This window comes from Ambystoma mexicanum, chromosome 1p, assembly GCF_040938575.1.
Source record: "Ambystoma mexicanum isolate Mex_15411 chromosome 1p, UKY_AmexF1_1, whole genome shotgun sequence".
Taxonomy (NCBI): domain Eukaryota; kingdom Metazoa; phylum Chordata; class Amphibia; order Caudata; family Ambystomatidae; genus Ambystoma; species Ambystoma mexicanum.
Window position 1 is genome coordinate 1160529674 of NC_090921.1, and position 15347 is coordinate 1160545020.

A 15347-nucleotide genomic window follows, 5' to 3' on the forward strand; every position below is an offset into this window, starting at 1 on the left:
TTGTAAAAAGATAAATAACTTGTAAATTTGATTTCCAAATCTAATAAACCAACTATCAAGAAAAACCCATTTTGACATTTCTTTTGATCAAAATCAAAAATCCGTGCAAGGTAACACATGTTTTCACCTAGCCAATCTTTGCCTAACCATCCATTTGGTCACGATCAATACCAAAGCATAAGTTAGCACAGAAGAAGAACAACCTTTTAGCAAATCTGTAACGCTAACAATTTGTTTTTCCTAGTCTATCCAGCACATGTTTCGACCAAAGAGGTATTTTTCAAGGCATATTTTTGTACGGTCCATTACAGAATGGTAGTGAAAATGTTCCCATTCGTAGATGGATTTATAGATAAACATTTATTTTGATAATTCTGAGTATTCAGGAAATTGAGCAAAAGGGAACAAGAAAGAAGGGGCGACTGGACAGAAGCAAAAGAAAATACTATTAATCCAGTTGGAGTATTTCCAGTTTTGTCCAAATGCTCAATGATGTTTTAAAATGTAGCCAATGTGAGAATGTTTCCATTTGATAATTCAAATAGTAGTCACAAATATTAGTTTTCCATTCAGTAATGGGTCTCTAAGGCAAACATGTAACCTCTTGTTAGAGTCAATTCCAAAGAGTTAATCAGTATTATCTTTCATTAATGTTGTATAATGTTAACTGTTGTATAGATCTACCTCAAACCGTATACATGTTCCCTGACTATTCTGGCTCCAAGCAGCAAATGTAGTATAATGGACACTGCATATTTGAGAAGAGTACCTTATTTAAAAATGGATCAAGCTGCTTTCTTGTAAAGGATTCCCAAATCCAGATAGGCAATCAGTAAAAAATATCAAATACAATTTTATCATGTTATGGCAGGATGAGCTTCTTCCCTGCCGTGTTCAGCGTTATCGGCATACCACGTGGACTAACTGCAGTCACCATTTTGGAAACTCAAATATAATTCTTGTGACGTCATTGATAACGTGCTTGTGTTTACGGCCCGGTCACGATTGCGATGCGTGGATAATAACTGTCCCCATTAATAGAATTCAAAGCTTTGTAGGCTGTTACTTTAGTTGCTTGCTTATATGTAGATTAATAATTTTGCTTCCTCATGTAACTACACTATTTCAATTTTATATACAGTTTAAGGTATCATGAAAATCGAATGACCACGTTTTACTTGGTAATGTGGAATACATTGATTCTTAGAGGCTTTAAGCTTCTTTTCAAACAATCAAAGACATGTGACCTCATGTAATCTCCTGAGCAGGGGCCCAATTAAAACTAAACCTCTGTTTAGAACATAATACAAATAAGTTTGCATAGGGGCCATGGCAGATGACTGTAATGTGGTCAACTGTCATTCTAGAAAATTACGTTTGCTTTATTACTACATATTACATTGTGATATTTCGATATACAAAGAAAGCCACTCATAGTGAACACAAGACTTCAGAACAGTTTATCCCAAGATCACAAGGCACTGCAGTGCAATCCATCCACTTGCCAATGCTGATTGCTTTACTCTCCCTTGGCTACATTCCACATCTTGCCATGCATACGTCCCGTATGAAATGTATATCAGACAGACTAACATATCCTCCTCTGAGTGACCAATAAGATGAAGTGAACACCTGCCAAACTAATGACATATCACGGTCAATCAAGGAATTGTCAATTCTATTCTGACAAGTACACGTATCAACACTTTTAAAAGTTATTGGAAAAAGATAAATCAAAGTGAATGGTACTTCTGAGTCTGATGCAATTGCCCTCAGTTGATGTAATGGGTTCACAGCGCATCAGTGATCCTGTTTTTGGGGCGGTACATGGACCTATGCAAGTTATCCAAGTATCCAATTTTTTGGAGGGCATGTCAAGAGATTCTGGTCAATGTACAAGTTACCCTTGAAACAACTGTGAAAAGAGGGCCCCTATGGAATAGACATGTCTAAAGGTTCATCCGTAGCATCGTGACTGGTGGAGAGGAGGATGGATAGGTCTGTAACCTAGGTTCACAACCTCAAGTCGTCCATAAAGAACATCCTGGGAGGTTGTTTGGAAAATATATCACCAGAGTTCCCCTTTAATTGAAGCAGACAAATAATTCCCTCTTGTGTTACAGCCGAAAGACAGCGAGGAGTTAGTGGGTGTTTAGAAACAGTGGGAAAATATATGAGCAATATCAAGAGACCGAAAGAGGGGGAGAGACTAATAGGCCTATAGAGAGATAGTGTGAGAGAGTTAGAAAAAAGAGGGCAGGCTGAGAGAGGCCAAAAGAGAGTAGGAGTAAAGGAAAGAGAAATAGAAGGGGAGGAGTGAAAGACAGAAGGTGTAAGTGAGAGGCATGGAGAGAAAGCGAGAATACCCACCCGAGTGAGCCCAGGGAAGCAAGAGATAGGAGACCAATCAATGGTGTTAATGTACAGTGAGTATTGTTCAAATCAGAGTCAATTAGGTGGTGATTGCAGTATAAATGGTCAATTGTAATATTAGTTGTGAACAGGCAGCAGCTGTAGTTACAATCACATAGGCACAGTATTGGGTGCATGCTCGCATACCCTGAACACCAAAACTGTCTGACAATTTTCTGTGTCATCAAACTGTCTGAAGGAAACGCCCAAAGGGATGTCCATAGTATGCATTTGGTGGTCTGTGGCTTTTGTTGGTTTCTGACTCAACCAGAGTAGTAGGGACCATAGGCGTTGCTGTACATACTTTTTACTACAACAATGGCATATATGACATAAGCAACCCAAGCAATGGTAATTGCGATGCCAATTCCCAGGCTCACAAAGTTTAGGGTGCGGGCAGTACTAGAATGGACCCGTGCCTCATTGATGTCCCCGCGTTGATTGGCCTCTCGTGTCTGTAAAACAAAAAAATATAAAAAGATCATGATAGTTTTCTTACATACATTTTTTCACATGCTTTTTGAAATTATTACGTCCCCTCCAAACATCAAGCTTAAGGTAATGTATCTTTGATACACACCCAGGAAACCATTTGCCGTCCTAAAATTGTTCAGGCCATGGGTTTTCAGTGGAGCTTTTGAAACATTTATATGAAGAAATCTAGAGCTGTCAAACATTCATGGAGTGCTATAACAAATTATATTGCCAGTGCCAGAATCTAGGGTAGTAAGGCTGCACGTTTTTACAAATTAGCCATACCATGCTCCTCAGGCTTCCATGAGCTCATCTTAAGTGCGAGTGGGACGGACGAGATACAGAATACCACATCATCACTTTGACGAACTATCATGGCCAAAGTCAACTTTGGCTTTGCTAACGGGAACTTCTTTGGCCATGAAAACCACCCTTCCCAGGTTCCAGGAAAGGTGAACATGTGGGAGCCTGCATGGCCAAAGGAGCAGTGCTATAGGAAAAGATTGCAATGGTCCTGCATCCCACTAGCCCCTGCCTATCCCCAGTGATTTTCAGTGCTGCATGACAGATGCCATTCATCTATAGCAGTATCTGTGGCACGCTCCGATGATAAAACACAACCCAAGAGGAAAACCTAATGGTGCTGTAAAGCGCCATCTGTGAGACAACTATTTAGTCACCCCCAGGTGATGCTAAAGCACCACCCATGAGAAAGCCAAGCTGGTCTTAAAGCACCACGTATGAACCAAAAAAGAGGTAGCCTCATTAGGTGCTGATAAAGTACCACATTCAAACCAAAAATAATATTCTCCCTGAGGCGCCACTTATAAACCAAAATTATGCAGTCTCGCTAAGTGTAAAGTGCAATGTGAGACAAAAGTGATTATGGTGTTTAACTAACCAATGAGCTGAAACGTGGTCATAAAGGGCAACCCATTAGCCAAAACTAAATCTCCTCACTAGGTTAGCCCCTTAAGTGCTAACAAGGCTTATGTTCGTCCTGAATTCCCATAAGGAATCACTGTAGGCCGTGCCCACCCTACCACTTTTAAAGCAACAAACACGAGCCAACTGAATTGTTGCACTAAAGCGCCACCTATGAGACAAATCTAATATTGGCGCTGAAGCACCACCTCTGCCAAAACCGAAACATCCACAATGCCATTCCGCCACTTTATACTCCCTATTTTAATATTTGGTTGCCTGACTCTGCGGCGCTAAGGAGTTAACTAAGTTCCAAAATGAATAAGGCTGTCCAGCCAGAGATATAGTGTAAAATGATTAAAGGATAGTTCCGGGACTTTTTTTTTATTGTTCCTATGGTTCGGCCATGTGTTTTTAAGCATAAATCGGTAGATCGTAGAAAACTTTCCTATGGACCTTACCCGACTTTTCGTCCATTAACGCACTCGAAAACATCCGCCATTTTATGATAATCCTATCATTTCCCCCCATCGCCCTGGCTCACCTGCTTTTGCGGCACTAAATCAAATCCCCCGCCCCTGAGCCTGACATCAGCAGACGCGTACCGCCCATTTCCCGTTTCGTGTCAACAATCGCTGCGCCTCAGCTAATGAAGTGTCGCCATGGAAATGGCAGGACGCCTCTTTCCTCAATAAGTATAAACAGACCGTTTCACAACACACAGCAGCAGATTTTCGAATCCATTCCTCTCTCTGTGTTCCTCTCTCTGTGTTACTTTGAGTATTCTGTGACTCGTTTCTGTGCTCTGGTCAGCTACCTTCGTTGATTGTAGCCCGTGTGAACAGATACCAGTACCACTGCTATAAATTATTTTACTTTCTTTACCACATAATGGCTACAATAATGCCGTATATGTACGAGCCCGAGTACACCGAGGAAGAACTACTGGAAAGGCAAGCACGCGAAAACGATGGGGATTCGGACGGCAGTTGGGAGGACCAGTCAACGGATGAAGAGCCTGGACCATGTCGCATGGACGGCGTCTCCACCTGGTGCACGTGCAATCGGTGCGAGCTAATGCCAACTGAGGAGGAGAACTGCTGCTGCCGAGAAAACTCGGGATGCCTGGCCTACATTTCGGAAGGAGAGCCAAGTCCGCAATGCATCACTGAGCTGCCAGAGTTCAGGGAAGCCTGCCTCTCACGGACCGTGTTGAGGATGATGATGGTGCTTATGCACGAACTTCGCGGCACTGTTCGTCCGCGTAATCCGAGTAACGAGTAAGTATACTCTGTTTGTGATGCCAGTGATGCCACTACTATGTCATGGTCGTCTCCCACATATAAAATTACATCTACATATCATTCGAATGCATGTAAATTGGTTCCATATTGTGCATTTTCTAGATAGAATTTTTTTCAAAGCAGAATGACATTTTTTACCTGAATCGACAGTGATAAGAAAGTTTTGTCATTTTAATACAGTTTGCATCTTTCATTTTCACAGGTGGTACAGGCTGGTGGCCTATCGTTGCTTCACTTGGTGGCTTCACGGGAGGCTCGGACACCGCGTTCGGAGAGTAATACCTGCCTGTGCGGTACTTGCCATTAGACAACATTTCCCCAGCGACAGTGGACAATACCGCGGATTTTCCCTGGATGTGCTGCAACCGCAAATTTACAATGTGTAATGTTTATTATTTATGTTCAATTGAAATTAAGATCCAAAATAAAACGCAATATATATTTTAACAATGGTTGTTTTGATTTGTTCAAGCGTTGGCAATAAAAGGAAGGCCGTTGTATTTTATTGATACAAAACATGGTTATAGGTAAATATGGTTGATCATAATAAATCATCCTTTTGGGCACCGGGTACAGAGATGACCACCTCTGGCCTGTGCCGCCTTGCCACCACAGGCCAGCCTGCTGCTGACTAACTGCCTAGGCATCCAGGGTCTCCAGGGTGAACTGCACCCATATATTCTCCTGGGAGGGTGAGGTATTTATAAACTCACCCCCCTGCCTTCCATGTACTAGATCCTGCAGCCAGCCTCTTACATGCAGTTAGATGGCCTCTCCTTGGTGAGGCCCTGCGGCAAACGAGTCTTGTCTGCACGACCACCGCCCCAATCCACCCCCCGCCCTATCAAAGGCAGTTGGCACCGGGGTAATTGTGCTGGCAACTGGAGCAGTCAGGGAGCGATAAAGGCCAGGAGGTGCCAAAGACCATGTACACTTCAAGGTGGTCTATAGAGCATGGGTTGTTGTTCCCATGTCTACCTCCAGACCCCGTGTCTCCTGCCAAGCATCCCCCCTCACGCTGGACGGCCCCCTGCAATCCACATAAGTGTGTCTCCATTCACAAGTCTTCCTGTGTCTTGTCTGCACGACCACCGCCCCAATCCACCCCCCGCCCTATCAAAGGCAGTTCGCACCGGGGTAATTGTGCTGGCAACTGGAGCAGTGAGGGAGCGATAAAGGCCAAGAGGTGCCAAAGACCATGTACACTTCAAAGTGGTCTATAGAGCATGGGTTGTTGTTCCCATGTCTACCTCCAGACCCCGTGTCTCCTGCCAAGCATCCCCCCTCACGCTGGACGGCCCCCTGCAATCCACATAAGTGTGTCTCCATTCACGAGTCTTCCTGTGTCTTGTCTGCACGACCACCGCCCCAATCCACCCCCCGCCCTATCAAAGGCAGTTCGCACAGGGTAATTGTGCTGGCAACTGGAGCAGTCAGGGAGCGATAAAGGCCAAGAGGTGCCAAAGACCATGTACACTTCAAAGTGGTCTATAGAGCATGGGTTGTTGTTCCCATGTCTACCTCCAGACCCCGTGTCTCCTGCCAAGCATCCCCCCTCACGCTGGACGGCCCCCTGCAATCCACATAATGCCACGACATATACACGTCATTCATTCACAAACACACCCCTGTTTCGAATTCTTTATAACCCACTTCATATTTCTAATGAGCACTTCTTTGCGCTTTGCTAGTCAACCCGTGAAGGTGCTGGTTATCTGCTCTTCGTCTCTGTGAACTTCCGTGACCACTTCGAGGAAACTCGTCAGTTTGCAACCTGTGAACTGCTCCCTGTTCTACGACAAGAAACTACTCTGATCCCTGCATCTAACTGTTTGTCAGTCAAGGTAAGGCCATGTACCATAATCATTTTGCGTCCAATTTCTTTTCGTTCTAGACAGTACATGCAAGGAACTAGTCACATGTTCTGAGTTTACATTGGTATTCATAGAGAATTGTTGATCTTTACTTTTCAGAACTTTCCACAATGCCTGCCTGTTCCATTGGTGGTTGCCCTTCGAAGACCCATAATAAATCTGAAGGTACTATAATGCATGTTTTCCCTAAGACAATAGATCAGATAAGAGAATGGGTCCGATATTGCGGATATCCACCGTCTGAGCTTGAAAGTAGAGTCCTAGAGGTCTTTGCGGACAAGAGGGGTGATCGATACCGCATCTGCAGCAGGCACTTTACCTCTGACATGTACTCCACATCATTGCTAATAAAGAAGAACACACCGCGAGCGAGGCGAAAATTGCTCTCAACCGCTATTCCCACTCTATTCGTCCACATCCCTCCACTGGTGAGTCAAGTTTACGTATTTATCTCTTGGCCTCGCGGTAGTGTGTAGCATTAGCTAACAATAATTTCCCCATTTATGTATCCACTCAATATGAAGGCGGAAGATTCTCCATCCGTGTCGTTATTGCAGTCATCAGCCACTTCAAGCGCCTATCAGGTAATCTTACTTGGCTATTCTGCCACTGACTTGTTTTAGGCATGTAAATCAATAGTTTTAATTTATCGTGTAATTATGTTACCTAATGGTACACCCTTGTACTCGTCCTCTAGTCTTTGTTTTCAGTTATAATTATTGTTATCCAAAATAATGCAAGTACTGTCTTTCAGGGAGATGCTGAGGAGTCCAACGTATTGACGACTACCGTTGATGTCACTCAGATGCTCGAGGTACGTTTCAGGACAGTTCCGTCGCCCTCCTATGTGTCTTCTTTTTTCAATTTTGTGTTCATTACTAATGAAAGTCCTATGTTTCAGGGAGTCGATGGAGCATTAGTCCAAGAAGAAGGGGGAGCATGCAGTTACGGGTCGGCGCAACAGCTTGCAGAAGTGTGCACTGCAGTTACATCGTCCCTTGATGTTCTTATGCATTTCGAGGTATGGATACTGACAGTTCGATCAAGCGAAATCATATGACGTGATTACATCCGCTATACTTCCTTCTTTATTAACGCAAGTACTATGTTTCAGGGAGATGACGGAGCTTCTTCTACAAGAACATCACCCCTAGTAGTTGATGCAGATCTCTGGGTGGTGACACTTCCAACGATCAAGCAAATCGAATCATATTTACATATCCATTATTTATTTTAGACAACTGATCATTTGTGCAGGTCTATTTAGATGAGCCGTTCACGCCTGCACAAAGTTTCTGTTCTTTTTATCAAAATAGAAAACCATACTAATGCAATTACTGTGTTTCAGGGAGTCACTGAATCATCATCTTCAATAATATCATCAATGGAAGTCTATGAGGAGCCCGAGGTATGGATCTTGACAGTTCCATCTAACTAGATCAACAATGCGTGAATAATTGTCGTTTGAATGTTCTACACAAAGCGTTCATTCGTGTTTTGCTATTGAGATGTACGTGGGTATTGGTCCCCAAGTACATTTTGTGTTTTCGATATTATTATACATACTAATGAAAGTTCTATGTTTCAGGGAGTCGATGGAGCGTCAGTGCGTGATGGATGTGCTTATCATGAAAATGTAGTCGTTGCAGCGCAAGAGGAAGTGGAGACATGCACACACGAGTCGGAGCAACAGCGTCCTGATGTTGAAGTTCGAGGCAAGAAAGTTTCAAAGAAAAGAAAGCAAAAGAAGGTTAGTGTCCTGGTCACTATATTATGTTGTTTTTCACTGTTAATAGTTCAATACTGTAAGTTGTGTTTAAACTGAACATCCCTTTTCCAATCTGTCCTCTAGTTGCGAGTGGGTGTACGAACTAGATCTACACAGACAGTGAAGCGAACGAGAGATGTTGCTTGTCAAACCTTTTGGCAGGGACTTGAGACTGGAGATGCATCGTGCCAATGGGAAGAATATGAAGTGATTGACAACGGAGCTATACCACCACCAGCGAGAAAGTTGAAGAAATTGTTTTATTCACCCATCGCCGGAGAAGGAACAGATGTTGCAATGGAAGAGAATGAAGTGGACTACAATGAAACACCTTCAATATCACTGAACATAGCGGAAGACGATATCAGAGATTCTACCTTTCATGTGAGTGACATGTCCTCAACGTTACAGGCCGAACCAGCTGGGATGCAGAGTGACAGTATAAGGAAAGAGGCCAAATTCATTGTATTCGATAGTATTGTTTGATTGATATTATTATTTGATTGATATTATTATTTGGTTGAAATGTGGGCATTCGGTAGGTGGGGAAGTATGTGGGGAGCCATTGATTAATGTGACTCGTGCAATTCGAGGCACTAACCTTAAAATACATGCCACCTGTACAAAATATCATCCTTTCTCATGGTCTGCACAACCCACGCTGGGACAACTGCCAGCAGGCAATCTACTTTGTGCAGCGGCTGCACTTTTTAGTGGTTCAAGTTTTAAAAAATTAGAGTCTTTCTTTCAGTTTGTGGGAATCCGTTTCATTGCGAAAACTCAGTTCTACAAATACCAAACCGATTATCTATTTCCAACCATTAGCGAAGCTTGGAGAATGGAAAAAATGTCTATTGATAGTACATTCGCGGGCAAACGGTTCAGGCTAGCCGGTGATGGACAGTGCGACAGCCCAGGATTTTCAGCCAAGTACTGCACCTACCACTTTCAGGACATGGAAAGTAAGAAAATTGTGAGTTCGGTGGTTGTGCAGGTGTCACAAAGTACATCCTCAGTGGCCATGGAGAAAGTTGGCTTTGTAGCATCATTGCAAGAACTACAATCGCGGGGAATGGTGATCGACCTGATAGCCACGGACAGACACGTTTCAATTGCCAAGACAATGAGAGAAGAGTACAAAAATATAAATCACCAATTTGACGTTTGGCATCTTGCAAAAACAATCAATAAAAAATTGTCGGCTGCAGGTAAAAAAAAAGATATGCAAGGTATTTCACAGTGGTCCAAGTCAATCAGCAACCATCTTTGGTGGAGCTCAAAAACATGTGGAGGGTAGTTGGAAATTCTACTGGAAAAATGGCGGTCAGTAATGCTACACTGTACAAACGTGCACAGCTGGAACACAAACCAACATTTCCACAATTGTGAACATGGCCATTTGTCCACAGAGGAGGCACGGAAGAAGAAGTGGTTGATTCCTTCATCACCCACTCACAAAGCCATTGAAAAGATTGTATTTGATAAAACTATAACAAAAGCTTTGAGGGGACTCACGGAATTCTGCCACACAGGAGATTTGGAGGTGTTCCACAATATGTGCCTAAAGTACAGGCCAAAACGATTGCATTTTGGCATAGAGGGCATGATAAATCGGACTCTTTTAGCGGTCTTGGCACATAACCATAATGTCGGCCGTCAACAAAGTAGGACGACCGGAACTTTAGGGACGCTTCGCTACAATAAGGCCTTCACTAAAAGAAGTAAACAATGGGTGATCAAACCAGTGTTTGAGGATATGCAATATGAGTTTATTGAGAGACTTATTGTTGACGTCCTAGATAGGCACATAAATGGAGTTGTGAACGAACCTGTGCAGGTGACAACTGCATTGCCACCCAACATTGCCTCTGTTCCATGTCCACCTAAAGAAGAGCTCATTGAGAAATACACATCACGGTTTAAATGATTGTAATTTGATTGTCTGTTCTCTCGAGTCTCCTCATGTCGCAGGCCCATTGAATATGTTTATATATCCAACCTTGTTCATTTGCGCATTAAATTAAACCAAACAGTAATATAAATGATTTTTCCAAAAATATAGAATGTCTCCGTATTTATGGTTCTGTGGGGCAGCAAAGCACGCAGACAAAATGCAAAGAAGGAGTGTAAATTTCAAGTCCTGTAAGACGGCCTTACACTGAATGTAGCTAACTAGGAATGTGTGTTCGTTCAAAGTGAAGGTCAGCTGCTTTGATTTTTTCTCGGGCGCCAGAATGGCCCACGACTCAGTATAAGGTTCTATTGTTATTTGACCTTGACAGGCCGGGACCACGTAAGAAACGATAATGAATATAATTTCAGAAACGAAAGCCATTTCATGTTCGTTCATTAGAAGAAATAAAACGTCGGCATAGAAGGAGTGGTATTTCGGGGCTGCCCTACGCACAGACACAATGGAAAATGCAAATATAATGTAAGTAACTCTTTAGATGAGTTTATATCGCAATTTAATTACTATACAGTAGCTTTAAAGACGGGTTAAGTTGTACTTGTTCATTCTATGTGGCATATTGTTTTGTACCGCGCACTATCTTGGGGAGAACCGTCTCCTTTTACGGAAGCACCTCCAAACCTTCCTCTTTGCTTCTGCTTTCTCTCTCCCTCTCCCCTGCTACAACTTGTCCACTGTCTGCGACCTCGGTCCTGGGCCCTTCCACTCTCCACCTGCACTCCCTGTCAACCCCTGCACTGGGGGACTGTCTCAGTATCCTACAGCCCCCCTTGACGTATAAAACCCAGTTGCACTGTCCTAGCTATGAAATAATTTCCAGACCTAATATATAAAATGAATAATTTTAATAAAGATCTGATGGTGAGACAAATTTCCTTTTTTTATGTTTTTCAAATAGATACATCGTCCATTATTGTCTGTGTCACGAGTACCAGACACCGGCGGATGGCTTCTATAATCGCCAGTTGCTTCTCCGCGTGAACAACGTTAGCACCCTGACCATTTTGTGGGACGATCGCCAAGTACAAGTATGCCCTTACGCGGTACTAACGGCTAGATGCAACATACAGACCGTTGTGGTGCCCTAGTGCCTCGTTGTTGGAATAGCCATGCGATTATCAGTGCGACCGAAGAGCTTATTTTATCGTAAACCAACACCCTGTCTACTGCACACGAACATCGCTTGCCTCAAGACGAAATATTTTGGATCGAGAGCAAATAAAAATTCATTTATGTAAGACCCTGTGTACAGCAAAGGAACATCGTGTGCCTCGAAACGAACTTTTCGGAACGTGAACAAATAAAAATGCAAATCGCTGAATATTCTCAAAAAATTTGATGTCAAATAAATGTACTTTGCCAAATGTACAATCTTGCCGTTTGCTTTTAAACCACTGTTTCATATTCCGAATTGTGGCGCTGTATTGTGAGATGATCTAAGACCCTGTGTACAGCAAAGGAACATCGTGTGCCTCGAAACGAACTTTTTGGAACGTGTGCAAATAAAAATGCTAATCGCTGAATATTCTCAAAACATTTGATGTCAAATAAATGTACTTTACCAAATTTACAATCTTGCGGTTTAATTTAAAAGTACAGTTTCATATTCCCAATTGTGGCGCGCTGTGGTGTTTGAGCTCATCTGTGTTGATTTCCGGGTTCTGTGTGGAGTCGCGTAGAAGACGCCTGGGCGTGTTTGCCTACGCAGCTCAGTCACGTCACGGATAGAGGCGGGGAATATGAATGTTTTGATCAAGTCTGTTTCAGGGGCGGGGGATTTGATTTACTGCCGCAAAAGCAGGTGAGCCAGGGCGATGCGGCAAGTGAGAGGATTATCATAAAATGGCGGATGTTTTCGAGTGCGTTAATGGACGAAAAGTCGGGTAAGGTCCATAGGAAAGTTTTCTACGATCTACCGATTTATGCTTAAAAACACATGGCCGAACCATAGGAACAATAAAAAAAAAGTCCCGGAACTATCCTTTAATACAGAACACCCCAAGTATTAAGGTGCAGTGTTGGTAATTTGTACGAGTTGGGGTCAAACACGTGTTCACCACATGTCCATACGAGAGCAACCCTACGGGAAATACTGGATCTCTCTCAACCCTACTATTTAGAAGAGCCCCTGCTAACCGATCAGAAACTCCTAAAAAGGCAATACTTAGCCAACATTTAGGTGGATCTGCAGTCCCTGTATTCCCCGGGGAAAAGGGCTGTTCCTCATAGTGGTGCTATGAGCATACATAAGGAACACACCGAGAAGGCATTATCCCTGGGTAAGACTTGGGGCAAAAACAAACTCGATGAGAACGTGAGACACGGAAATAATTCATTGCCGAGAAACTAAACCAGGTCGCAAACTTATGCATCTTTCTCAATTGGATGAATCATGAGCTGTAAAGGTGCAAACAGGCAGCATGAAAAACGTGGTAGGACCCGGAACAGAAAACCTGGGAATACGTGCAAGGTATTTAGAAAGGTGGGCCCCAAGTCAAATCCAGCTGGGACAAGGGCAGAGAAATGACAAGAGAGCTCCCTCTGCAGCGGAAACTTCGCAAAATCTGAAGAGGCACTGAGTACTTGGCAATGCCTAAGGCAGATTTGCTGCAAGTAACAGATTAACAGTTAAAGGACTTAATAAATGATAAAAGACATTTTACTATTACAAAAGTGGCTATATCCATACAAAGAGAACCCAAGAAGGCTCTGAAGAACAGGCTATGGCAGGGCTACACAATCAAGTAGGCTCTGCCCTTAAATGGCATCAAGATTAGCGATTGGTCCAAAGAGTGAGGATGAATGAATGATTAGTAGGCAGAGATTATCATTGTGGGTGGTGGAAAAGGGCCCCCCATAGGGTTTCTAAGACTGAGCAATGAACTGCGGTCAGAACGAAAATAGTGCTGGACCATCCAGGATTATAAAGTAGCTTGAAAAAAGGACGATCTCCAATGAGACATGAAGAACTACAAGACTGCAACTAAGTGGCACCTCTCCCGAATGAGGTTGACTGCTTAAGTGCTCAAACGCAGTCTCTGGTTCAACCCAGGAAGTTTTTGTATGTTGTCCTAATGCGTTAAATTTGTTTTTAAACGTTACTTTTGAATTGCTAATTTGTCCAGATGACTGCCCTTCTCTTCCCTTTTCTTTTTATTATATGCATGTCTCAATTACCTATGTTTATTTGATAACCGAAGGCCAAGTACATAGTCCACCACATCTCGGAGGGGATGAGGAGCTACCCTCCCATCTCTCTTTCTTGAGGGGACCTCATACAGGGTGTCCAGGAAGAAGCTCAAAGGTGCTAAACTCTACTTTGTTTGGCATCTCCCTGTAGGCAAACAGAACGCATTGCAGGAGAATACCCCATTTTCGCTTTAGGTGCTCTTCCAAGCCGCCCATCATGCCTTTCAGTGTCTTGTTAACTCTCAACAAGACATTTGTGGATGGAAAGATGTAGAGCATCGGTAGGTGACTCCACACTCTTCTCACATAGCTTTCATATGTGCCAATATGAAGTTTGATCCCATCAGAAACAACTACCTTGGGGAATACACCACGGGAGAATATCCCAATCAGAGCCTTTGCAACCATGTGGGCTTTGATGCTCTTCACAGGGACAACCTCAGGGTACCTTGTGCCATGGTCTACCACCACCAAGATGCATCTGTTCCCTGAGCTGGTTTGAGGATCCAAAGGACCCACAATGTCCTTGCCGATTCTCTCAAGAGGCCGCCCAACAGAGGGTAGTGGAATTAAGTGGCCCTTTGTGGCACCACCTGACTTGCCAGAAGCTTGACAAGTCGGGCAGGTCTGGACAAATTCCTTAACTTTTACACCAAACTGTGGCCAGTAAAAGTGTACCGACAACTGGTCTGATTTCTTAGTCACTCCTAAGTGACGCGCTAAAGGAATTTGGTAAGCCAAATCCAGACGTAACTTCCTGTGGCATTGGGGAATCACCAACCTCCTGGTGCCATCGCCCAGAGTCTTTTGGGTCATTGAACAGGAGTCTGTCCTCACAGTAGACTATGAACAGTCCAGTGGTGTCGCCCTTGCCTGCTCCTCCGCCTTACGCAGGCCCGCCAGAGTGGGACACTCTTTCTGAGCTTTAAAGAAGTCAGTCTGATGTGGGCCCCTAGCTGATGCAACTCATCCAGCTTGGGCAAGTCCTTCAGATCTGAGCTCACCTGGTTCTCCACCTCAGGTTCCTGCGCTGCATCAGGCAACCCTGCAGTCAGAGTCCCCTGTTACCAAAGTAGGGTCCTCAGCGGATACTGGCCCCTCTCCCGCAGCAGTAGGCAACACAGTAATCTGCAGAACTGGACCAGGGGCTAACGGCCACACTGGTTCCTCCAACAAGCCCTCCGGAAGCACTTTAGGCCCTAATGCTCTGAGAGTGTTCAATCTGGTCATTTCTTTGTCCCTTGATTGGGTACACGCCGCGACTATCTCAGGTTCAGGAAGATCTTTACCCAAGACATGGGACATGGATGGGGTCTTTCATCTCTACACGGCGCTGGGTCATTTCACCTCGGCAGCTGAACTCTACCGCCGCCAAAAGGCCCTTACTCATTCCGCAAAACCCAATGACGCTACAATCAGGCCGATCAATA

At 43.8% G+C, this 15347-nt stretch overlaps 1 protein-coding gene across 1 annotated transcript in view; it reads right to left on the reverse strand.

The window, feature by feature from the left end:
* Positions 1–341: 341 nt before the first annotated feature.
* LOC138450571 (interferon-induced transmembrane protein 3-like) overlaps positions 342–15347 on the reverse strand; it is a 32185-nt gene continuing 17179 nt past the window's right edge. Inside the window, exon 2 of the mRNA XM_069604845.1 lies at positions 342–2867. Within this exon, the coding sequence (XP_069460946.1) occupies positions 2676–2867 (192 nt within the window). The 3' untranslated portion in view covers positions 342–2675. The remainder of the gene's footprint in view (positions 2868–15347) is intronic.